The sequence below is a fragment of the Lithobates pipiens genome, unplaced genomic scaffold (genome assembly GCF_037356315.1).
Source record: "Lithobates pipiens isolate NorthernLeopardFrog02 unplaced genomic scaffold, aLitPip1_a1.2 Scaffold_27, whole genome shotgun sequence".
In the NCBI taxonomy this organism is placed as follows: domain Eukaryota; kingdom Metazoa; phylum Chordata; class Amphibia; order Anura; family Ranidae; genus Lithobates; species Lithobates pipiens.
In genome coordinates, this window is record NW_027507788.1 from 163,337,290 (window position 1) to 163,364,489 (window position 27,200).

Below are 27,200 nucleotides of genomic sequence, written 5' to 3' on the forward strand. Positions count from 1 at the left end.
AGCCGTGTTGTATCAGTGTGAACTCGGCCTGAATGGTATCAGTCTTTTGCAATCCTCTGTACAGCAGAGCTCAGACTGGGAGTAGGAGAAGCAGCAAAAAGAGGTGGAATCTTTCACTATCTAGTCCAATGTTTCCAAACTCCAGTTAGTTGTCAAGACGGCCCAACAGGTCATGTTTACAGGGCTTCCATTATTGGACCAGGTGGTTTGATCAGTTTCACTGCCTTAGTAATTACCACAGCCGTTTCATCTTAGGTAAATCCTGAAAACATGACCTGTTGGGGAGCCTTGAGGACTGGAGTTGAGACACAGATCTAGTAAATGACAGCCTAGAATCGGAGGAAGTTGGTTGAACAAGACTGGTTGTATCTTTTATTAGGCTATTTATTTTAATCTAGTTCGTTTTGGCTGGAGTTCTGCTTCAACATAATAAAGGCAACTGGGAAACGTAGTCTATAAAAGCTGTAATCTCATACTCTTCCTAAATAAGGCCCAAGTTCTCCATGTCAAATACAGTCATATACAGTAATCCTTGTTTTCAGTCTATAAGGTTGCAGTGCAAGCGTTGTATTGTGGTTGGGAATGGATACTGAATGAAGAACAGCTCTCTGGGTTACAATATAAATAAATACAACATAGTAATCAAGTAATCAAGTGAGAAAATCATAAAAACACAGACTGTTTCAAGATAACACAATTGTTGTCCTTAGTGACTCATTCTTAACAGCACATAGTCAAGACATGACAGCTGATAAATTTGGCCATTTACATGGGTATTCAGACCTGGTTTTTGTGGTGGCAAAGTTATAACTTGTTGACTAGCAGCTCTCCTATGGAACATAGATTGGACAGGTTAGGATACCTACTATGGGTTCTCCACTAGATAGGTGGTGCCAGCAGCATATGTGCACAGCTATCCTCCTGCCTCATTCAAAATCAAATAAACCTAAATCTAGGTAAGCAGAGCCAACTATGCAAGTCTGAGATCAAGTCTTTAGTGCTTGGAGGATTTGCTGACCTGTAGGCAGTCAGATTAATCTGAGGATTTAATCATCTTCTATCATCAGCCTTACAGTCCTAATCAATACTACATTTCTAATTATGTGTAAACTAAAGAAACAGGTTAGTCCAATCAGAAAAAAAGACTAAAGTACAACTAAAGGCAAAGCTTTTTCTTTTAAAGTTTTGGTTAGAGTGGAGATGAATTAGAACACCTATCAGTTTTTATTGCTGTCTGTGTCCCCGTTAGGAAGATTCACCCTCTCTAGTTGTCCTGTTTACCATTATTATTGAAAGTAAAAGAAAGACCCACATTTTTAGTTGTCCCCAGAAAAATAGAGGGATGGGGGGTCGTCCAATCGGCACACTAGTTCTGGTGATCTGGGGGTCCTCAAGAGATTCCCGAAAAGTTTCCCCTCACTTCCTATTTTAGGTATGGGACAAGAAGAGAAGGTAAATCTCCCCAATGAGACACAGATGGTAAAAATATACCTTACAGGGCTTATAACTCTCTCTTACTCTATCCAAAATTAAAAAAAAAAAGTTTTGCCTATAATTCAACTTTAATCTGATTTGTTGTTATGGGTTGCTGCCAGGCCCAGACTGGCCATAGGGCAGACCGGGCATTTGCCCAGTGGGCTGGGGCTGCACGCTCTGTGGCATGTTGATGATGAGGCTGCACAGTGGGAGGTAAGCGGTGACCGCGGCCTGTATGGGGCGTACACAGGCTGTGGCTGCTGCCCGCCTGTGCCCATGCCGGCAGAACTAGCGGTTGCATGGGCTGAGCCGTGTGCCTCTTAAACACAGCTCAGCCTCAGAGCCAACGCTGACAGTTCTGCTCTCCACTCACATGGATTGCTGCACCTCCTCCAGCCATGCGTCTGCACGCTGGGGCATAGGGGGGGTGGGGAAGAGAGCTGCAGGCCGCTGTCAGGATGTTTCCCCCACTCGCCTACCTCTCCCTTTCTTATGTCGGCAGCACAATAGAACACTTCCTGCCGGTTCTTCTTCCCTCCCCATTGGCCACAGTGGAGGGCCAATCAGAAGAAACTAGGAGGGGCATCATAGGAAATGTAGTGAGATAAGAGAGAGAGTGTTACATGAGAGAGCCGCACTGTACCCACAACACCAGAGAGAGCTGCGCTGTACCCGCACCACCAGAGAGCCGCGCTGTACCCGCACCACCAGAGAGAGAGCCGCACAGTATCCGCACCACCAGAGAGACTCATGCTGTACATGCACCACTAGGAAGGGAGCCCCGCTGTACCCGCACCACTAGAGAGAGAGCAGGTCAGTATCACTGGGCAATGTGGGCACAATAGGAGACCGACAGTACTAGCTTTGTATGGTCACAATAGGACTATTATATAGATAATATAATAATAAAAATAATATAAAGTGGACTGCACTGTATTGGGACACTGGGATCATTGCAGGGCCCATTTACAGTGCAGTCCCCTTTATATCACAGTATCCCTCCACATTACAGTGTGGAGGACCAACACCAGACACAACCCCCCCCGGGTCCCTGGAAAAGTTGGCTGCTCCGTCTAAAATGCCTGGCCTATTTTCTGTCCCAGTCCAGGCCTGGTTGCTGCAGTCAGATTTTTGCTTTTTGGATAGATTTGGCTTTAAATTCCCTTACCACAAAGTGGCAGAATGCAAGGATTCTAAAACCATGTTCCAAGACTAAAATTTTGTATAATTTCCCTGTCGCTTAAAATAAATATGTTACTTTGTCCTCAGCAAAGTGAAGAAGGTGACACATTCATGAAAACAATCTCATTGTCAAGGACTGACCCCTACTCTGCAAAACAGGACTGTATAAATCCCAGTCACCAAGCAAACTTGAAAAAGTGTTTTTGCGATCGGGATATAGACCTACCTGTAGGTGATGGCTGTACTCCAGCACTCTGCTTTATGTGACTTACTGGCAGCAATGGTGTTTTCATTGAGCACATTGTGGAGACACCCAGGAAGGCAAGAGATGTTGCTTCTCCCATTCTCAGATGTCCCAGAAGTAGTACAGGTAAAGAAAGGATCCTTGTGTTTGTCCCCGATATCAGAATCACTTGGCCTCCTGTCTGATCTGTACAGCCTGAAACAAAGAGAAAGGCATTGTGAAATGCTGATATCATGTTACCTCTTGAACCTATACACAGTGTATACTAGCCCCCCCCCCCCCCCCTCATAGAATCTATATAAATCAGTGTTGGAAATGTAGCCAGGTGCTTGAATAGAAGAGTGATTTAGGACACTACTACACAGCGCTCTCTGAGCTCCCAATGGACTTCAGCTGAAGTTGCCTCCATCTGGTAGGTGGAGCCAACAAGCAGAAGGAGCTCAGACTTAAGTGCTCATGCACACGGACGTTTTAAAAAACTGGCTGCAAAGCTAGCTCCGATGCCTGGAAAAATTGTTGTTAAGGCTGGGTTCACACTGCTGCGGGGGGAGATCCGGATGTGATTCGCACCGCAAATCACATCCGATCTCCGTAGCGCTGCGAGTTCAGCCATACAGATAGTATGGCTGAACTCGCAGCGGTCCCGCAGCAAACTCGCACGGGACCCTTTTTTGGGTCCGCAACGGAATCGGATCGCATGGGGGTTCACACCATGCGATCCGATTCCTGTGCGAGTCGGCAGATCGCACTGCGATATGCCGACGGATCTGGGGGTGTCATTAACATAACATTGACACCCCCAGCCGTCCGCATAGGGCAGTGTGAACTGCCGGCGGGAGGTATGCGATGCGGGAAAACGCCGCGGATTCGCAGCGTTCCCGCATCGCAGCAATGTGAACCTAGCCTAAAAACGTGATTTTTACCGCGTTTTGCATTGGCGTTTTTGCGCGTTTTTGCGCGTTTTTTAGCGTTAGCGTTAAGTAGCGTTTTTTAAGAAACACATCTTTTGGCTATAGCACTCAGAAAACAAAGAAAATATGTTGCGCGTTTATGCGCTTTTTTGCGCGTTTTTGCGCGTTTTCCCGCGATTCGCGTTTTTACAGCTCTAGCTCCACGCCACGGAACGCACTGGTCCTGGTTTTTTTTTACAGCTTTAGGCCTCATGCACACGGACGTTTTTACAGCCACTTTTTTGAGCTTTTTTTGCAGCTTAAAAACGGCTGTCCATGTTAGTCTATGGCTTCATGCCCACCTAGGCGTTTTTGAGCTGCAAATGGCATAGGCGTTTTTAAGCTGTAAAAAAAACCCAGGACCAGTGCGTTCCGTGGCGTGGAGCTAGAGCTGTAAAAACGCGAATCGCGGGAAAACGTGCAAAAACGCGCATTAACGCGCAAAAACGCGCATAAACGCGCAACATATTTTCTTTGTTTTCTGAGTGCTATAGCCAAGAGATGTGTTTCTTAAAAAACGCTACTTAACGCTAAAAAACGCGCAAAAACGCGCAAAAACGCCAATGCAAAACGCGGTAAAAATCACGTTTTTAACAACAATTTTTCCAGGCATCGGAGCTAGCTTTGCAGCCAGTTTTTTAAAACGTCCGTGTGCATGAGCACTAAAAACGCCTATGCCATTTGCAGCTCAAAAACGCCTAGGTGGGCATGAAGCCATAGACTAACATGGACAGCCGTTTTTAAGCTGCAAAAAAAGCTCAAAAAAGTGGCTGTAAAAACGTCCATGTGCATGAGGCCTGATGGTTGGCAGCATTGAATCACAGGAGATTAAGTTGGGGAAAGGAACTTTACTGTGGCAGTCTATGGACTATTGAAATATAATTCCCAATGTGAACCAGGTATAAGGGGAGGAAGAATTGTATTATCCACAGGCTAAATACCAAGGGAATACTGAGGGACTTCCTCTTTTGCTCCTGTGTGCACATCAGCCTGCTACAAGCCTGCAGCCATGTGTTAAATTGCTCCGGCCAAATCCAGAAGTGAGCAGACATCTGAAAAGCATGACCACCGTTGCTGTGACTAGTGAGAGGATACTGATGCCATTAACCTGTTGATGCTAACAGAGATTGAACACACAGGAACTGGCCACCTAATTAGCAGCAATTGTTACTGCATGCAGATTTTACTGGGATCGTACCACCACAAGACTGGACCCCAACTCTAGCTGGCTGAAAAACTGGGGCTAAAGTCTGACCACTCGGATAACTGCTTTTGACATTTTGGCTACTGTCCATAGTAAGAGGAACTTCTTTAGGGAGTCGTACATTTCATCATTGCCATTCATATAAATTGCACTCTAAAGTGGACTACTATTTACTGAGGAGTTATCGCAGAATTGATCATCATCACTGTTACCATTTTCTAATGCCATTACGTATTGCTGATTTTGCGGATTACCAGGTTTACTCGGCAGAGGACGCCATTCTATGTTAATTGAAGAAAGGGAAAGGTCCTGGAAGTTGCACCATCTCTGCAAAACAAGGTGTCAGAAGGTGACAACCTCAGCCCAAGTTCCAACCGGGCCACACCCGCAGCACGTATCACTCCACCCACATAGTTTAGTCATGACTAAGACATGTGGGTGGAGCAAAACATGTTGGGGCGTGGCCTTGCTGGAGCGTGGGCTGATGCCGTTATACACCTTCTCATGGGGTTTTGCAGGGATGTTCAACCTCTAGGACTTTTCCCTTTTTCATTAGCTGTCTAGAGCTGGGACAAGCTCTGTCCTTGTCTGCAATCCAAGAGGTTGCTACATAAGCGGATCCGGTGGAGCCTTGAGCGGAACCTGACAATTTAGTTTGGGCCCATTATATGCTATTATAGCCTAGTGAACATTGTCTAGTGAACTGTGATTGACCTAATCCTTTACTTACAAATTTTTGTGCATACTGCTATTTACGGCAACCCATGACAATATACTGGATTCATTAACCAGTCTGATATTTGCTTTCTGATACTGACCCTATATTTGTGCTGCCAGTAGCAGTGCATTATTTATTTGCTTAACCTGGTGCGTCAGTGAGGCGGAGGTTGTTTTCACAGTCGAGCCAGAAGAACAGAGAACCCAATATACCAAGCGTTTCCTGCAAAGGCTGCCCTACAGAAAACATTGGTCACCAGATCAGGATGAGGACTTGAGAAAATCCAGTGGATAATTCTTCTTACACGGGAGAGCAGTACAGAGCAAGTTCCTGTGTGAGGCACAGGTCTGTAAGGTGGAGTTTTACGAGTTACTATAATAAACACTTTGCCACCTTTGCCTACTTAAACAGTGGATTATTTGGGTGAGGGGTGTGTATAGGTGTCTGCTGTGTTGGGGGTTAAATAACTATTTATATAGCTGTTGTGGGGGGGGGGGGCTGTATATATGGCTGCCATGGGGGAGGTGTGGTGACATTTCATGCAGATCAAAGCTGGGTTTCTGTGGGCTTTTAACTTTTTGAGCTTGGTTCTTGATCTTGGAATTGGACCGAGCTTGACCTAAAATACATATAAACAAGCACAATGTTTGACATAAAGATGTATGTACAATCGTGAAAGCATTGGTAATGAAATTTTTTTATCCTTAATGTACAATTTAAACTGAAAGAATGCACACCTTCAAAAATCCCTTCTGGTGCTACAAAATATTTTTGACCTATTCTACAATCCACACATTTCCTTCACAGGATGAATGATGCCCCAGTCCACAATTATGAGGAAGACGTTGGTAGCAAGGCAACCTTACGCTTCCCAGAATCTTTTTTTGGACCCCAAGGTGGACTACAATCCAGATACATTGATGGTACTGGTGCCATTTAAGAATAATGATATTCTATGCATGAAAACCTTAATAAACAACGAAAAAAAAAAAAAAAAAGGAGTACCGTATATACTCGAGTATAAGCCGAGATTTTCAGCCTCTTTTTTGAGGCTGAAAGTGCCCCCCTCGGCTTATACTCGAGTCATCGCTGTCTGCCCGCTCGATCAGCGTGTCGAGCAGACAGACAGCGGCCATTCTGATTCAAAAGCCGCGCCTCCGGCTCCCCCTTCGCCTGTGATAGGCGGAACACTGAATTTCCCAGCAGCCTGTGTTCCGCCTATCACGGACTTCGTATCATCCTCGTACTACGGACGAGGATGATACGATGTACGTGATAGGCGGAACACAGGCTGCTGGGAAATTCAGTGTTCCGCCTATCACAGGCGAAGGCGGCGGCGCAGCTTTTGAATTTTACAATGGCCGCCGAACGAAGAGGGCACGGGACGGAGGCAAGGCACAGGACGGCACGGCACGGCACGGGACGGGACGGGACGGGACCGGAGGCAAGGCATGGCGGCGAGGCACGGCGGCGAGGCACGGAGGCAAGGAGGCTCGGCACGGGACGGAGGCTCGGGACAAAGGCTCAGGACACAGGTAGGCTGGACACACACACACACACACACACACACACACACACACACACACACACACAGGGATGGATGGAGACACACACACACAGGGATGGATGGATGGATGGAGACACACACACACAGGGATGGATGGATGGATGGATGGATGGACACACACACACACACAGGGATGGATGGACGGACACACAGGGATGGACGGACACACAGGGATGGACGGACACACACACAGGGATGGACGGACACACACACAGGGATGGACAGGCATGTCTTACCCTCGGCTTATACACGAGTCAATAAGTTTGCCAGTTTTTTTGGGGGTAAATTGGGGGCCTCGGCTTATATTCGGGTCGGCCTATACTCGAGTATATACGGTACGTGACACTATAATATGTACTTTCAGTATCAAGCAGGGTTTTTTACTGTTCAGATATGAAGGCAATTTTGAGCAAGTAAATCAGTCCGCCGTTAACCGGTTTCCGCCTGGCATAATGACGTCGGTGGGAACCTCTCTCATTGGTCTGGGCGGATGCCAGTTGAGAAAGTAACCAGCTGATGACTGATCACTGTACCAGCCCCGCTGTTGAGAACATGTGACCGCTGTAACCAATCACAGCAGGTCACATGACAGCTGTACACAATGACTTCCTTTCAAGCCACCAATTGTAAACAAATTATGTTGCTAGCTGTGGATTGGTTAGTGTGATCACATGGTACAGACTGGGCCAATTACAGCCCATCTGTACCATGTGATTAGCTCTGACCAATCACAGCAAAACAAAAAGTGAATGAATTGATGTCATTCAATAAAATGCTTGCATATAGCAATGCAATGCAAACAATGTGTAAAAAAAATAAAAATAAAAATAAAAATACTGATCACTTCCCCAGAGTAGTAAGATGGTAACATTAGATTGCTTTGGTTAAATCGTTAATGTGAGCTATAAACCATAGGTCATGAATCTGCACTAATACTTTCATGCCCTGTCTGTGTACTTACCTCAGCCTTAGGGCCTGCACTCTCACATCTGTCTGCTTAGGTAAGCTTCCCTGAAGCATGGCTCCACCCCAGCCTCTAACTGGGAACACTATATTAACCTGTTTACTGAAAGCCAGCCTCGCTGATCAATATTGTGCGTTTGGCTTCCTGTGTGTTTCTTGCCGTATGCTCTATGCCTGTTTCTGTTTACGGGCAATTTAGGGAACAGCGACCACAGGTCAATTGGCTTCCGTATAAAATCACACAAATAGGAAACATAAGGGGAATACAAAGACACTGAACTTCAAAAGAGCCAACTTCCCTAAACTATGAACCTTACTAGAAGGCATAAATTGGGATAAAATCTTAGGAACAAAGAACGCGGAGGAGAGATGGGTTTGCTTTAAGAGCATATTAAATAAGGGCATTAGTCAATGCATCCCATTGGGTAATAAATTTAAAAGAGCGAACAAAAGTACTGGGTGGCTAAACTCAAATGTAAAAATGCATATAAAAACAAAGGAGAAGGCTTTCAAAAATACAAGGTTGACGGATCATCATCAGCATTCAGACTTTATAAAGAATGCAACAAGAAATAAGGACGGTGAAGATAGAACATGAAAGACACATAGCGGAGGAGAGCAAAAAAAAAAAAAATCCCAAGAAATTCTTTAAGCACGTAAATAGTAAAAAAGTTAGGACAGACCATATTGGCCCCATAAAGAATGAGGAAGGACATCTGGTTACAAAGGATGGGGATATGGCGCAGGTATTGAATGTATTCTTCTCCTCAGTCTTCACAAGGGAATCGGGTGGCTTCAGTAACCAAAACTGCAGTGATTATCCTCAAGACACATCACAGGACGCACCTCCATGGTTAACACAGGACAGAATTAAAATGCGACTTGGGAAACTTAACATTAATAAATCACCGGGACCAGATGACTTGCACCCGAGGGTACTTAGGGAACTCAGTCAAGTAAATTACCAGACCATTGTTCCTGATTTTTATTGACAGTCTACTGACTGGAATGGTACCAGCTGATTGGCTTTTCTCCAATGTAGCACCAATATTTAAAAAGGGCCCAAAATACATCCCTGGGAATTACAGACCAGTTAGCCTAACATCAATAGTATGATAAAGGGACTATATACAAGATTTTAGTAATGAGAACGGTATCATTAGCAGTAATCAGCATGGATTCATGAAGAATCATTCTTGCCAAACCAATCTACTAACCTTCTATGAGGAAGCGAGTTGCCAGCTAGATAAAGGAAGGCTGTAGACGTGGTGTATCTGGATTTTGCAAAAGTGTTTGACACAGTTCCCCATAAGCATTTACTCTACAAAATAAGGCCCGTGGGCATGGACCATAGGGCGAGTACATGGATTGAAAACTGGCTACAAGGGCCAGTTCAGAGGGTGAAGATAAATGGGGAGTACTCGGAATGGTCAGGGGTGGGTAGAGGGGTCCCCCAGGGATCTGTGCTGGGACCAATTCTATTTAATTTGTTAATAAATGACCTGGAGGATGGGGTAAACAGTTCAATCTCAGCATTTGCGGACTATACTAAGCTAAGCAGGGCAATAACTTCTCCGCAGGATGTGTAAACCTTGCAAAAAGATCCGAACAAATTAAATGGGGTTTACAACTACATGGCAAAAGAGGGTCAATGTAGAGAAATGTAAAATAATGCATTTGGGTGGCAAAAATAGGAATGCAATCTATACACTAGGGCAGGGGTGGCCAACCAGACGAAGACCAAGAGCCACATTTTTTACCGAGTTACCGCAAAGAGCCACATCATACGCATGCTGGATAAATAAGTGAAAAGAAGCTGAAATGGTTAACAGCCAGCAGTGTGTCACACTATCAACAGACCGAGAATGTGCTGAGCAGATCTTATCAGTGTTCAGGTGAAACGTTATAAAAAAAAAAAAAAAAAAAAAAAGTACAGAGCAAGACAGAGGGAGAAGGGAGGACAGATCAGTAACCTGCACACTTGTGGCCATACCTTTTTGTATCTCATCGGCTTCAGATACAGCGCGTTTCTCCTTCCTCTGCCCCCCTTCAGCCTCACTGCAGCGCCTATGTATTCAAATGTGGCGGGCTGGGGGACACTACACGCTGATTGGCTGTTGATGTGTGGGAGGAGTGCAGAGACTCGGGCTGCCTGTCACCGCAATGAAACAGCCCGAACCAGCCCGAAGAGCCGAAGGAAACCGATCGACACAGCCCGAAGAGCCGAAGGAAACCGATCGACACAGTCCGAACCAGCCCGAAGAGCCGCAGGAAACCGACCAAAGAGCCGCATGCGGCTCGAGAGCCGCGGGTTGGCCACCCCTGCACTAGGGGGAGAACCTCTGGGGGAATCTAGGATGGAAAAGGACCTGGGGGTCCTAGTAGACTATAGGCTCAGCAATGGCATGCAATGCCAAGCTGCTGCTAACAAAGCAAACAGAATATTGGCATGCATTAAAAAGGGGATTAACTCCAGAGATAAACTGATAATTCTCCTGCTCTACAAGACCCTGGTCTGGCTGCACCTGGAATATGCTGTCCAGTTCCAGTTCCGGGCACCAGTCCTCAGGAAGGATGTATTGGAAATGGAGCGAGTACAAAGAAGGGCAACAAAGCTGATAAAGGGTCTGGAGGATATTAGTTATGAGGAAAGGTTGCGAACACTGAACTTATTCTCTCTGTAGATGAGACGCTTGAGAGGGGATATGATTTCAATATACAAATGCCATACTGGTGATCCCACAATAAGGATAAAACTTTTTCGGAAAAAGGGAGTTAAACAAGACTCTTGGCCACTCATTAAAAATAGAAGAAAAGAGGTTTAGCCTTAAACTACGTAGAGGGTTCTGTAAGAGCGGCAAGGATGTGGAATTCCCTTCCACAGGTGGTGGTCTGAGCGAGGGGCATTGATAGTTTCAAGAAAATATTAGATAAGCACCTGAACGACCACAACATTCTTGGCTTGTACTTGACTATCCTTGTCTGCTTCATACCCTGACCTTTGGCATGTTCTTTGACTACCCCTGTTTGCTCGTTCCCCCAACCTTTTGGCTTATCTCTGGACTAGCGCTTGTTGTCATGGTCTGCTGCTTCCTCTCTATCCTTCAGTAGCCTATCATGAGCATGAGCTGGGAGACCCTGGGGGCTGCAACCTGGAGCCAGTTGCAGCGAAGCCCATCCCCACCACTAGGGGCTCTGGGGAACACCTGCTGGCTCTTAGACTCTGTGCCCCGGGGAATTTCATGCTCTAGCTCCCAGTGTGATCTGTGTCGGTTCTCCAGAGGACCTGCTTTCCTGAACCAACCAGAGCCCCATGCGCGGCAGTCAGCCGTAAGGTAAACTACCTTAGTGGTGACCCCAATGGCGTGCATCTGTCACCTAGCCTCAGGTGACCCGAAACCATACAACTAAATAGAAAAACAAACTGAAATCTTTTAGGGGGGCAAAGTAAAAATAAAATTAAATAATGTGGTTGCATAAGTGCGTACCCCCTCTTATAACTGGGGGATGTAGGCTTCTGCTAGAAAGCTGAACATGAAGAAGAACTTCATCTTTCAGTAGGACAACAACCCAAAGCATACATCCAAATCAACAAAGGAATTGCTTCACCAGAAGAAGATTAAAGTTTTGGAATGGCCCAGACAGAGCCCAGATCTAAATCCGGTTGGGGAATATTTTTACTGTCCTGACAATTTTTGGCCTCAGGAAATGAGACATGCCATCAGTACTTTAGGATTGATCCATTTTCATAAAAAAATAAATAAATAAAATAATAATAATTTTACACACACACACACACACACAAGCTTGTGGACACTATAACTTTCCTACAGACTAAATAATATACACGGATTTGGGTTATTTTCTCCAAAGAAATGTAGAATACATTTTGACCAAAATTTATGAAGAAATAAAATGTTGCAATAAATGATCTAACAGAAACTAAGAAAAACCTTTTTTAACCCCCCAAAATTTTTGGTCTTTTTTCATTTAGCAAAAAAAAAAAAAACACAGTGGTGATTAAATACCACCAAAAGAAAGCTCTATTTGTGTGAAGAAAATACTTTGGGTACAGTGCTGCATGACCATGCAATTGTCTGCCAAAGTGCGACAGTGCTGAAAATTGGCCTGGGCAGGAAGGGGGTAAAAATGCCCTGTATTGGTTAAAGTTCCAACCAGCTAAAATATATGGGTCCATAGTTGACTTGCACAAAAAATCCACTCATATACAGATCATATACATGGTTTAAATTCCATGTGCCCAGTAAAAGCAAAGTAACCTTGTAGCTACAATACAGGAGCCATGCTAATTACCAATTAATGGCAATCCACTTAAAGTGCAGTTCCACTTTTGAAGAAAACTCTACTTTACATAATTAAAGTGCAGTGACAAAGTGAGGACAGGTTGCATTTCACTTCATTAACATACAAAACAGAATTCAGGCTTAGGAATCCATAACCCTTTGTTAATAGAATGTTATAATCTAGCTTACAACTGATAACAAGATCTGCCAGTACAGTCATGGCTATTATGGTAAACATAGCCTTTTTACGTTTTCAGAAAACAAGCAGGTAAGCAACAATGTTTATCTTTTTAAGTTATGCTATGTAAATGAGAACTTGTAACAGATATAAAATAGGTGCTATACCAATTTGACTGCAAAAGTGAAAGTAGTCTTTAGGAAGGGCGTGATTTAAATGGGAAAACACACAGTCTAACCTCAATATTGAACAATTTTGTGTATATTTTTGTAGCTGAAACTGGGATTCTAGAGGCAACCCCCCCCCCCCCCCCATAATTTGGAATGCGAAGCCTCAAAACATCAGGATACTAAATCCTTATTTTGTGGAATTTGCTGGGAAAAACAACAAATATAAATGAGACAACCAAGACGCTGAAGGCGGCATGCAAGATAGCCATACCCAGTTAAATACTTTTGTTTCGTCACTCCTTTTTTCATGTTATTATTTTAGTATAACTACTGCTAGAATGCACTATTTGAAGCAGCTTGTGATCCATTTTATACTCTGTTATAGTGATGGCCGAACGGTTCGCCCGGCGGTCGTTTCGCGGCGAATTTCCGACTTTCGCCGTCCGCGGGTTCGAACGCCTTTTTCCGTCGTTCGCCCCGGCGGACTTACGTGTTTAATGTATACAAGAACTTTAACCTTTCGTGACACGTTTATCATGTGTTACAGGACAACCAATTGAGACATGACAGCTCATGGACACTTGGACATTCCCCCTAACCTATAAATACACCCGATCCGGTGGCCATTTTACATTCTTTCTTCTGTCACTGTAGGGAAAGGATCCTGTGTGGAGTAGGGACAGAGAAAACGCTAGCTATTTGGTACACAAAAGTTCTTTTCAGGACTGGTATAGGTGTTAGGTCAGCAGCCTGAGTTTCTTTTGTCAGTTTAGATAAAGGGACAGAGCGCTGTATGCTGCTATTTTAGGGACAGCTCAGCCAGATTAGTCTTTCTTCATCATCATCATCATCATCATCATTAGCTGTTACTATCAGGTCCACAAAAGAGCTGTTCCAGCTAATCGTTCCAGCCTACTCTTTTTTGCCAATTTGTATAGGGACAGGCAGGAAGCAGTGTGTCAGGCAGTGAGGATAATTTTAAAGACTTGCTGTTACTATTAGTTCCACAAAGGTTCTTTTCAGGACTGGTATCAGTGGTACGGTAATAGGCTTGTACACGTATAATATTCTTTCTTCCAAATATAGAAAGAATATTATACTTGACTGCTGCCCTTCTGCTGCAGTCTGCTAATCATTCACAACTCACTTGTTCCACAAAGCTCTTTATCAGGACTGGTAACTTGGTCTGTCTAGGGTGCTACGGTACATAGGCTTGGGTGCGGTACAGTCTGCTGTTCTGTAAGGACCGCTATCGGTCCACAATACATAGGGTTGCCGTGCACTACTGCTGACCGCTGCCCTATACTGCAGCAGTCCTTCAGCGGTATAGGGACTGACGCACAGTCTGCTAAACACTAATACACAACCTGCTTGGTCCACAAAAGTTCTTATAAGGACTGGTAACTTGGTATAGGGTGCTACGGTACATAGGCCTGAGTGCGTTACAGTCTGCTGTTCTGTAAGGACCGCTATCGGTCCACAATACATAGGGTTGACGTGCACTACTGCTGACCGCTGCCCTATACTGCAGCAGTCCTTCAGCGGTATAGGGACTGACGCACAGTCTGCTAAACACTAACACACAACCTGCTTGGTCCACAAAAGTTCTTATAAGGACTGGTAACTTGGTATAGGGTGCTACGGTACATAGGCCTGAGTGCAGTACAGTCTGCTGTTCTGTAAGGACTGCTATCGGTCCACAATACATAGGGTTGCCGTGCACTACTGCTGACCGCTGCCCTATACTGCAGCAGTCCTTCAGCGGTATAGGGACTGACGCACAGTCTGCTAAACACTAACACACAACCTGCTTGGTCCACAAAAGTTCTTATAAGGACTGGTAACTTGGTATAGGGTGCTACGGTACATAGGCCTGAGTGCAGTACAGTCTGCTGTTCTGTAAGGACTGCTATCGGTCCACAATACATAGGGTTGCCGTGCACTACTGCTGACCGCTGCCCTATACTGCAGCAGTCCTTCAGCGGTATAGGGACTGACGCACAGTCTGCTAAACACTAATACACAACCTGCTTGGTCCACAAAAGTTCTTATAAGGACTGGTAACTTGGTATAGGGTGCTACGGTACATAGGCCTGAGTGCGTTACAGTCTGCTGTTCTGTAAGGACCGCTATCGGTCCACAATACATAGGGTTGACGTGCACTACTGCTGACCGCTGCCCTATACTGCAGCAGTCCTTCAGCGGTATAGGGACTGACGCACAGTCTGCTAAACACTAACACACAACCTGCTTGGTCCACAAAAGTTCTTATAAGGACTGGTAACTTGGTATAGGGTGCTACGGTACATAGGCCTGAGTGCAGTACAGTCTGCTGTTCTGTAAGGACTGCTATCGGTCCACAATACATAGGGTTGCCGTGCACTACTGCTGACCGCTGCCCTATACTGCAGCAGTCCTTCAGCGGTATAGGGACTGACGCACAGTCTGCTAAACACTAATACACAACCTGCTTGGTCCACAAAAGTTCTTATAAGGACTGGTAACTTGGTATAGGGTGCTACGGTACATAGGCCTGAGTGCGTTACAGTCTGCTGTTCTGTAAGGACCGCTATCGGTCCACAATACATAGGGTTGACGTGCACTACTGCTGACCGCTGCCCTATACTGCAGCAGTCCTTCAGCGGTATAGGGACTGACGCACAGTCTGCTAAACACTAACACACAACCTGCTTGGTCCACAAAAGTTCTTATAAGGACTGGTAACTTGGTATAGGGTGCTACGGTACATAGGCCTGAGTGCAGTACAGTCTGCTGTTCTGTAAGGACTGCTATCGGTCCACAATACATAGGGTTGCCGTGCACTACTGCTGACCGCTGCCCTATACTGCAGCAGTCCTTCAGCGGTATAGGGACTGACGCACAGTCTGCTAAACACTAATACACAACCTGCTTGGTCCACAAAAGTTCTTATAAGGACTGGTAACTTGGTATAGGGTGCTACGGTACATAGGCCTGAGTGCGTTACAGTCTGCTGTTCTGTAAGGACCGCTATCGGTCCACAATACATAGGGTTGACGTGCACTACTGCTGACCGCTGCCCTATACTGCAGCAGTCCTTCAGCGGTATAGGGACTGACGCACAGTCTGCTAAACACTAACACACAACCTGCTTGGTCCACAAAAGTTCTTATAAGGACTGGTAACTTGGTATAGGGTGCTACGGTACATAGGCCTGAGTGCAGTACAGTCTGCTGTTCTGTAAGGACTGCTATCGGTCCACAATACATAGGGTTGCCGTGCACTACTGCTGACCGCTGCCCTATACTGCAGCAGTCCTTCAGCGGTATAGGGACTGACGCACAGTCTGCTAAACACTAATACACAACCTGCTTGGTCCACAAAAGTTCTTATAAGGACTGGTAACTTGGTATAGGGTGCTACGGTACATAGGCCTGAGTGCGTTACAGTCTGCTGTTCTGTAAGGACCGCTATCGGTCCACAATACATAGGGTTGACGTGCACTACTGCTGACCGCTGCCCTATACTGCAGCAGTCCTTCAGCGGTATAGGGACTGACGCACAGTCTGCTAAACACTAACACACAACCTGCTTGGTCCACAAAAGTTCTTATAAGGACTGGTAACTTGGTATAGGGTGCTACGGTACATAGGCCTGAGTGCAGTACAGTCTGCTGTTCTGTAAGGACTGCTATCGGTCCACAATACATAGGGTTGCCGTGCACTACTGCTGACCGCTGCCCTATACTGCAGCAGTCCTTCAGCGGTATAGGGACTGACGCACAGTCTGCTAAACACTAACACACAACCTGCTTGGTCCACAAAAGTTCTTATAAGGACTGGTAACTTGGTATAGGGTGCTACGGTACATAGGCCTGAGTGCAGTACAGTCTGCTGTTCTGTAAGGACTGCTATCGGTCCACAATACATAGGGTTGCCGTGCACTACTGCTGACCGCTGCCCTATACTGCAGCAGTCCTTCAGCGGTATAGGGACTGACGCACAGTCTGCTAAACACTAATACACAACCTGCTTGGTCCACAAAAGTTCTTATAAGGACTGGTAACTTGGTATAGGGTGCTACGGTACATAGGCCTGAGTGCGTTACAGTCTGCTGTTCTGTAAGGACCGCTATCGGTCCACAATACATAGGGTTGACGTGCACTACTGCTGACCGCTGCCCTATACTGCAGCAGTCCTTCAGCGGTATAGGGACTGACGCACAGTCTGCTAAACACTAACACACAACCTGCTTGGTCCACAAAAGTTCTTATAAGGACTGGTAACTTGGTATAGGGTGCTACGGTACATAGGCCTGAGTGCAGTACAGTCTGCTGTTCTGTAAGGACTGCTATCGGTCCACAATACATAGGGTTGCCGTGCACTACTGCTGACCGCTGCCCTATACTGCAGCAGTCCTTCAGCGGTATAGGGACTGACGCACAGTCTGCTAAACACTAATACACAACCTGCTTGGTCCACAAAAGTTCTTATAAGGACTGGTAACTTGGTATAGGGTGCTACGGTACATAGGCCTGAGTGCAGTACAGTCTGCTGTTCTGTAAGGACCGCTATCGGTCCACAATACATAGGGTTGCCGTGCACTACTGCTGACCGCTGCCCTATACTGCAGCAGTCCTTCATTGGTATAGGGACTGACGTACAGTCTGCTAATCACTAACACACAACCTGCTTGGTCCACAAAAGTTCTTATAAGGACTGGTAACTTGGTATAGGGTGCTACGGTACATAGGCCTGAGTGCAGTACAGTCTGCTGTTCTGTAAGGACCGCTATCGGTCCACAATACATAGGGTTGCCGTGCACTACTGCTGACCGCTGCCCTATACTGCAGCAGTCCTTCATTGGTATAGGGACTGACGTACAGTCTGCTAATCACTAACACACAACCTGCTTGGTCCACAAAAGTTCTTATAAGGACTGGTAACTTGGTATAGGGTGCTACGGTACATAGGCCTGAGTGCAGTACAGTCTGCTGTTCTGTAAGGACTGCTATCGGTCCACAATACATAGGGTTGCCGTGCACTACTGCTGACCGCTGCCCTATACTGCAGCAGTCCTTCATTGGTATAGGGACTGACGTACAGTCTGCTAATCACTAACACACAACCTGCTTGGTCCACAAAAGTTCTTATAAGGACTGGTAACTTGGTATAGGGTGCTACGGTACATAGGCCTGAGTGCAGTACAGTCTGCTGTTCTGTAAGGACCGCTATCGGTCCACAATACATAGGGTTGCCGTGCACTACTGCTGACCGCTGCCCTATACTGCAGCAGTCCTTCATTGGTATAGGGACTGACGTACAGTCTGCTAATCACTAACACACAACCTGCTTGGTCCACAAAAGTTCTTATAAGGACTGGTAACTTGGTATAGGGTGCTACGGTACATAGGCCTGAGTGCGTTACAGTCTGCTGTTCTGTAAGGACCGCTATCGGTCCACAATACATAGGGTTGCCGTGCACTACTGCTGACCGCTGCCCTATACTGCAGCAGTCCTTCAGCGGTATAGGGACTGACGCACAGTCTGCTAAACACTAACACACAACCTGCTTGGTCCACAAAAGTTTTTATAAGGACTGGTAACTTGGTATAGGGTGCTACGGTACATAGGCCTGAGTGCAGTACAGTCTGCTGTTCTGTAAGGACCGCTATCGGTCCACAATACATAGGGTTGACGTGCACTACTGCTGACCGCTGCCCTATACTGCAGCAGTCCTTCAGCGGTATAGGGACTAAGAGTTTTGTCACAGGGTGATTTAAAAAATGACAGGCAGAGGAAGAGGCAGGCCCTTCCGCAGGGGTGGTAGGGGTAGGGCAGGAGCAACAGCCTTGAGCCAAAGTGGGAAGTTGCAGAAGGTGCGTTCAATTACTTTAAAGGACGCACCAGACTTGGTTGAGTGGCTCACTCAGCCTTATTCTTCTGCACCCTCCTCATCCTCTCGATCTGCACCCTCTTCTTCACTCTCTGCTATGTGCACCCCCAAAGACACTACCACCAACAACACCACCACCACCACATACCTTCCGCTTGAGTGCAAATGGGGGCCTTCATGCTCCAGTGTTTTAATAGGGACCCCCGTATAAAAAGCATGAGGGTCAAGGACCAGTACTGGGTGGCAACGTACTTAGATCCCCGGTACAAACACAAAATGGCGGAAATGTTACCGCCGTCGCAGAGGGCTGTCAGAATGCAGCACTTCCAGGCCTTGCTTCGAGAAATGCTGCATTCTGCTTTTGCGTGCGCTGGCAGAGGAGCAATTCCCACTCCCAGAGAAGGATTTGCGGGTACCAATCCAACAGCGCCTGCAAGAAGAGGCCGGTTTGAAGATGTGTTGGTGACTTCGGATATGAGGTCATTCTTTCAGCCGACCCATCGACAGGTGTCATCCGGATCCAGCATCAGGGAACGCCTAGACCGTCAGGTGTCCGACTACATTGGGTTAACGGCCGATGTGGACGCTCTGAGGAGTGATGAACCCCTAGACTACTGGGTGGGCAGGCTTGACCTCTGGCCAGAGCTTGCCCAATTTGCAATCGAACTGTTGGCTTGCCCCTCATCCAGTGTCCTGTCCGAAAGGACGTTCAGCGCAGCAGGGGGGATTGTGACCGATAAGCGTACTCGCCTAGCTCACGACAGTGTTAACTACCTCACATTTCTAAAAATGAATGAGGCATGGATCTCGGAGGAATTCAACACATGTGATCAGTAGACCATGTATATGTCTATAAACAATTTTTGGAATCAAGCACACAGACCTTCTTAATTCATTTGGCTCACTTCCCTGACCCAAAAAAGCACACCGTACTATATGCCCCTACCCTCCTCTTTGAAGAGGTTGAGCGGTGTCATATTTCTACTGGGGCTGCTTATTATGAGGGGTTCCCACCATCCCTGTGCTGTGCTGACTTCCTCCTGGGTGTTCTTATTATGAGGGGCTCCCACCATCCCTGTGCTGTGCTGACTTCCTCCTGGGGGTTCTTATTATGAGGGGATCACACCATCCCTGTGCTGTGCTGACTTCCTCCTGGGGCTGCTTACGGTGCTGCTGTCAGCGCTGTATGTCACGGAGCTGCTGTCAGCGCTGTATGTCACGGAGCTGCTGTCAGCGCTGTATGTCACGGAGCTGCTGTCAGCGCTGTATGTCACGGAGCTGCTGTCAGCGCTGTATGTCACGGAGCTGCTGTCAGCGCTGTATGTCACGGAGCTGCTGTCAGCGCTGTATGTCACGGAGCTGCTGTCAGCGCTGTATGTCACGGAGCTGCTGTCAGCGCTGTATGTCACGGTGCTGCTGTCAGCGCTGTATGTCACGGAGCTGCTGTCAGCGCTGTATGTCACGGAGCTGCTGTCAGTGCTGTATGTCACGGAGCTGCTGTCAGCGCTGTATGTCACGGAGCTGCTGTCAGCGCTGTATGTCACGGAGCTGCTGTCAGCGCTGTATGTCACGGTGCTGCTGTCAGCGCTGTATGTCACGGAGCTGCTGTCAGCGCTGTATGTCACGGAGCTGCTGTCAGTGCTGTATGTCACGGAGCTGCTGTCAGCGCTGTATGTCACGGAGCTGCTGTCAGCGCTGTATGTCACGGAGCTGCTGTCAGCGCTGTATGTCACGGTGCTGCTGTCAGCGCTGTATGTCACGGAGCTGCTGTCAGCGCTGTATGTCACGGAGCTGCTGTCAGCGCTGTATGTCACGGAGCTGCTGTCAGCGCTGTATGTCACGGAGCTGCTGTCAGCGCTGTATGTCACGGAGCTGCTGTCAGCGCTGTATGTCACGGTGCTGATGTCAGTGCTCTGTATTACGGTGCTGCTGTCAGTGCTCTGTATCTCCTGCACCCTCTTGTTTGCCTACCCTGGTCCCTGACCTTCCCTCTCCTCCATTGCCTTCATTAGCTCCATAGTCCTGAATTGTCAGAACAATTTCCCAAATAAAAAAAAAATGCTTGTAGTTATCGATCCCAAATTCACCTCATACATGTATTATGCTATTGTCCAGGTGGTGGGACTACGTGCTACCCCCTAATAATTACCCCGTGGCCGCAAATTCGACCTAAAGGTTTGCGAAATTCGCCTCCCATTGAAGTCAATGGAGCCCGCGGCGAACGGTCGTTTTCGCGAACGTTTGTGTCCGTTCGCGTTTCGCGTTCGCGAAACGTCCCGTCGGAAGTTCGTCCATCACTACTCTGTTACTTATAGAGGGTTTACAACCCCTTTAACCACTTGCTTACTGGGCACTTAAACACCCTTCCTGACCAGACCAATTTTCAGCTTTTGGTGCTCTCACACTTTGAATGACAATTACTCAGTCATACAACACTGTACCCAAATGAATTTTGTGTCCTTTTTTTCCCACAAATAGAGCTTTCTTTTGGTGGTATTTGATCACCTCTGGGGTTTTTATTTTTTGCGCTATAAATGAAAAAAGACCGAAAATTTTGAAAAAAAAACGCATATTTCTTTGTTTCTGTGACAGAATTATGCAAATTATTAATTTTTCTTCATAAATTTTGGCCACAATTTATACTGCTACATATCTTTGGTAAAAATAACCCAAATTAGTGGATATTATTTGGTCTTTGTGAAAGTTATAGAGTCTACAAGCTGTGGTGCGAATCGCACAAAATTGATCACATCTGATGTACTGGTGGCCTATCTCGCTTCTTGTGACCCGAACAAGTCAGGAAAGTACAAATACCCCCCAAATGACCCCTTTTTGGAAAGTAGACATTCCAAGGTATTTAGTAAGAGGCATGATGAGCTTTTTGATGTTGTCATTTTTTTCCCACAATTCTTTGCAAAATTAAGATTTTTCATTTTTTTTATTTTTCTCCACAAAATTGTCATTGTAATAGGTTATTTCTCTCACATGGCATGTGTATACCACAAATGACACCCCCAAAAAAATTCTGCTACTCCTCCTGAGTATTACAATACCACATGTGTGGGACTTTCACAGAATGGCCACATAGAGAGGCCCAACATGCAGGGAGCGCCATCACGTGTTCTAGGAGCATAAATTACACATCTAACTTGTTGACTACTTATTACACTTTTGAAATACCAGGACAATGACACGTGACACTGATGACAGATGGCACTGATACGTGGCACTGATGACACGTGGCACTAATACGTGGCACTGATGACAGATGGCACTATGTGGCACTAATGACACGTGGCACTGATGACAGATGCCACTTATACGTGGCACTGGGGACAAATGGCACTGGGGACAGGTGGCACTGGGGTGGGGTGGATGGCACTGGGGCAGGATGGCACTTTTTTTTTTTTACACTTTTTTTTTTTTTACACTTTTTTTTTTTTTCTCTCTGTGCACTGATGGCTGCTGCAGCCGTTCATCTCTCCCCTCTCACACGCTGTCTGTGTGAGGAGGGAGAGCAGCGCTGAGAGATGATCTCATATGTTTACATATGAGATCATCTCCCATTGGACACGCCGATCACGCTGTAAACGGCCACTGTGATTGGCCGTTTACAGCGATCTGTGTTTGCCTGTCCCCGGGGGACACGGTGAACACAGAACTTCCGCGATGCGCGCCCGCGGCAGCGCGCATTGCGGAAGTAAACAATAGGACGTCCAGGGACGGGCAATTGCAGGAAAGTGCCTGCTCTAAGGCCGTAAATCGGCTATAGGGCGGGCGTGAGGTGGTTAATGGCTGTTGCTAGCGGTTTGTTTAGACATTAATGGCTGCGTGTTGAGTTCTTGTGCGGGTACAGCAAAATTTACACTGTTATACAAGCTGTACAATCACTATTTTACAGTGTAGCAAAGTGTCATTTCTTCAGTGTTGTCACATGAAAAGATGTCCCACTGTGGAGATTTACCTTTACTTCCTGTCCCATAGCCATAACCAGAAGAGGAAATCCATGCAAATTGAGGGAATCCCCTGCCCCCCCTCCCCCGGTCTCCACAACTAGTGTCCCCATTGGAAGATTCCCTCCCCCCCCCCCCCATTACTTTTCTGGGGACAACCCAAAATTTGGGATTTCCATGTACTATCACTTTCAATGATAATGGTAAAACAGAAAAAAAAGATGGTAGCAAAAAAAAAATAAAATAATTGCATGCGGCCCCCCATGTCCCAGGCTTTGCACTAGTATCCTAACCCCTACAGCCCTCTTGTTGAATTTAGCCACAAATGTGTATGGGTGAAAAAATAGGGGAAAATAAAATAAGGAAAAATGTATCTCAATTTGCCAATTTTAGGACGGAATACAGCTCCCTGACCCTGCTGCCCTAGGCATTGGTCCATGAGGGCATTAAGGCAATTCAGCCTGGGCTCAGCCTGTACGATGTGCAAACAACCGACTTTGGCGTCACAAAAAAACGACTGGTCATAAAACATCTCATATATTAACCATCTGTCCCAATAAAGCAGAGATTAAAAGATGGCCCAGAGCCAAGTGGTAGTGAACAGTGGCTATACAACTTGGATGGAGATCATAGAAAGGAGAGGTTGTGTGGAACTGAATTATTCAGTTGTAATGTTGCATCATTTTTACATGTCTACACTTTTAACTTCAGTAAATATTCAACTTGGGTGGAGATCAGGGCCGGTGCAAGGATTTTTGTCTACCTTGGCGAAGGTTCATTTTAGTGACCCCCCCTCCTCCGATGACTGGCGGCTGCTGTGTAAACAGTCTTAAAAGCCGCGTACACACGTAGCCGTCTATCCGACGTACTTAGTCTGGCGGACTTCCCGCCAGACTGTCCATCGGACTTTCCGAACGGGCTACTTGCCCACACACGGCACTTTTTCAGCGGACTAATACGGCGTACTAAGTCCGCCGTACTATCCGCCCTACTTTTGAAATGAACAGACTCGCCCACGCACGCGGAGGAAGGTCCGCTCATTTCGAGCGCGTCTCCAGGTAGACGGGGCCCGCGAAGGAGACATCGCTGGCCCCGCCACCTGGTATGGACTTAAAGGGGAACCCCAAAGTCGAAAAAATCGGCGTGGGGGTCCCCCCAAGTCCACAACAGACCCTTGTCCGAGCACGCTACCCGGCCGGCCAGGAAAGGAGGGGTACCCCAAAGCACCTTGTCCCCATGTTGATGAGGACAAGGGCCTCTTCCCGACAACCCTGGCCGTTGGTTGTTGGGGTCTGCAGGCGGGGGGGCTTATCGGAATCCGGGAGCCCCCTTCAATTAGGGGGCCCCCGGATACCGGCCCCCCACCCTATGTGAATGAGTATGGGGTACAATGTACCCCTACTCATTCACCTGTAAAATAAAGTACAAATAATTTATTGCACAGCTCCGGGGGTCTTCCGTCTTCGGGGGTCTTCTCGCCGGACTCCTCCGCTATCTTCTTGTAGCTCTTTTACTAGCGGAGGAGCCCGGCATTCTTCTTCGTCGCGGCCTCTTCTTCCGACTTCGGGGGTCTTGTCCCCCTCTTCGGTTCTTCTGCCGGGCCACCGCGCCTTCTTATAGCTCTTTTACAGGTGGTGGCCCGGTCTTCTGTCACCACCGCCTTCCGTTCTTCTTCTTCTTCTCCTGGAGATGTTGACTCGACGTTCTCTCCGGCCGCAATGCCAGGGACGCGCTGCGCTGCGACTTATATAGGGACAAGGGGCGGTGTCCCATGGGTTGATGTCACATGGGTTGGTGTCACATGGTGACCCCGCCCCCTTACGGTGTCACAGTCCCGGAGGATGCTGGGACTGTCGCCATGTGACATCAACCCATGTGACACCGCCCCTTGTCCCTATACAAGTCACCGCGCAGCGCGTCCCTGGCATTGCGGCCGGAGAGAACGTCGAGTCAACATCTCCAGGAGAAGAAGAAGAAGAAGAACGGAAGGCGGTGGCGACAGAAGACCGGGCCACCGCCTGTAAAAGAGCTATAAGAAGGCCCGGCAGAAGAACCGAAGAGGGGGGACAAGACCCCCGAAGTCGGAAGAAGAGGGTGGCGGCGAGGAAGAAGAATGCCGGGCTCCTCCGCTAGTAAAAGAGCTACAAGAAGATAGCGGAGGAGTCCGGCGAGAAGACCCCCGAAGACGGAAGACCCCCGGAGCTGTGCAATAAATTATTTTATCTTGTGTGTTGTGTTTTTTTTTTGTACTTTATTTTACAGGTGAATGGGTAGGGGTACATTGCACCCCATACTCATTCACATAGGGTGGGGGGCCGGTATCCGGGGGCCCCCTTATTGAAGGGGGCTCCCGGATTCCGATAAGCCCCCCGCCCGCAGACCCCGACAACCAACGGCCAGGGTTGTCGGGAAGAGGCCCTTGTCCTCATCAACATGGGGACAAGGTGCTTTGGGGTGGGGGGGCCACGCGGCCCCCCTTCCCTAAGGCACCCCCCCCATGTTGAGGGCACGTGGCCTGGTACGGCTCAGGAGGGGTGGGGAGATCGCTCTCTCGCTCCTCCTTTCCTGGCCGGCCGGGTAGCGTGCTCGGACAAGGGTCTGTTGTGGACGTTTGGGGGACCCCCACGCCGATTTTTTTCGGCGTTGGGGTTCCCCTTTAAGTCCATACCAGGTGGCGGGGCCAGCGACGTCTCCTTCGCGGGCCCCGCCTACCTGGAGACCCGCTCGAAATGAGCTGACTTTTCTCCGGGCAGGAAAAGTCCGTTCATTTCAAAAGTACGGCGGACTGGCATACACACGGCCGGATTGTCCGCGGGAAGATTGGAGTGTAAAACTACATTCCAAGTCCGCCGTACTTTCGGGTCAAAAAAGTATGCCGGAGGCTACACACGGGGGGATTGTTTGGCGGACTTGAGTTTGCCGGACTTTTCCACCCGCTTGTTTGATCGTGTGTACGCGGCATTAAAGTGGTAGTAAAGTCCGCTTTGTGATTTTTACCTACATGCTTAAAATAAAGCTTACCTGTAGGTAAGATGAATATCTCCTAAATGTGCACCTTTCAGGAGATCTTCACTCTTGGCAGCTGGTGACATCATGGGCGCATGTGCTCTGAAGGAATGGCATTCCTGTGCCTGCCATTCCTTCAGTGTTGTGCCATGGCCGGGACTTCCGCTAACCAATGTGCTGGAGCCTGCGAACCCAGAAGGAAGACCGGGTGAAGATGGAAGCCCTGTCAGCGGCGACAGCTTTGTTCTAAGGCAAGTCTTTTATAAAGACAAGTCTTTTAGAATGGGTGATTGCCTTGCAGAGGATTTATTTATTTATTTATTTTGTCATGACCACGGTTTACTACCACTTTAAGCCTCCAAGATATGTCCCCAACTGTTGCATCACAAAATGTCTGCATTTCTCATTAAAGCGTGGTTGGGCATCAGTGCAAGGTCCCTCCGCTGATCCCTACAGCTAGATCCCTCATGCAAAAAAAAAAACAAAAAAAAAACCTTCCCCTCCTTGTATCTTGTTAGGAGTTATTCCACTTTCACACTGTTAATACTGATCAAGTTTGATGGTGTCTTGCACTGGCCCAGGAGAGATGTGCCTGCGCTATAGCATTTTAGCATGAAAGTAATCTTGTATATAATGTAAATTGTTTGGCAAATATGTTGTAAATAATTGCATGTGTCCCAATACCTCAAATCAGTGCCAAGTTTGAGCTGTGCTTACTGTGAACCTGCCATAATCCTTGCACACTGCCTGAGCTTTGGTGTAAACAAACATACATACATGCCCCAAACTTGATAAAACTCACCTACAAAGTGTAGGAGTGGAGAACCCTCACAACGTATGTCACTCACCCTCTTCCTCCTCGGGGGGGGGGGGGGGGTGGTTGTCTGGTTGGGACTATGGAGGAAGAAGAAAAACTCACTCCCCGTTAGCAGCAGCTTCAGAGGTGATTGGGGAAGAGTAGTCAGCCTCCTACACTGTTATCTGAACAATCTGCTGGCCGCCACCAGACTCTCCTGACTGAAGCCCTTCAGGAATGGATGACACTCGGGACAAGTAGCAGGTATTTTCAGTTGCAATCCATGGCAGCCACACGGGCTCCCTGGAGAAATTCCGACCCCTGAAGTTCCCGCCACATACAGGCTGAGCGGAGGCGAGGCAGAGTTGTGGGGGCGGGGAAGAGAGGGCTAAATGCTGCGGGTGAGCAGAAGAGACTAAGGCACCAGAGAAATGCAAGTGGATCGGGAATGCGTGCATGGAGGGTGCGGATGGTGTTCAGAGTCCCGGACATTTTCTTTAACCCTGGTGTCTCTATACAAGGTTACTGTGAGGATCTGAGAGTGAATTTTTTTCTGCATCCAAGCTCCAATCAGAAACGAGAACCAGAAGGTTTTTTTTTTCTGCTTCTAAACAT

General features: G+C 47.4%; 1 protein-coding gene across 2 annotated transcripts in view; it reads right to left on the minus strand.

Annotated features, from left to right (window-relative positions):
• The window catches only part of LOC143934323 (uncharacterized), a 532,031-nt gene that overhangs the window by 503,027 nt on the left and 1,804 nt on the right, over window positions 1–27,200 (minus strand). For both annotated transcript variants that reach the window (XR_013263245.1, XM_077457841.1), the window contains exon 2: window positions 2,885–3,097. Coding sequence is in view for 1 of the 2 variants with exons in the window: in XM_077457841.1 (XP_077313967.1) it covers window positions 2,885–3,097 (213 nt within the window). In the remaining variant the exon portion in view is untranslated. The remainder of the gene's footprint in view (window positions 1–2,884; window positions 3,098–27,200) is intronic.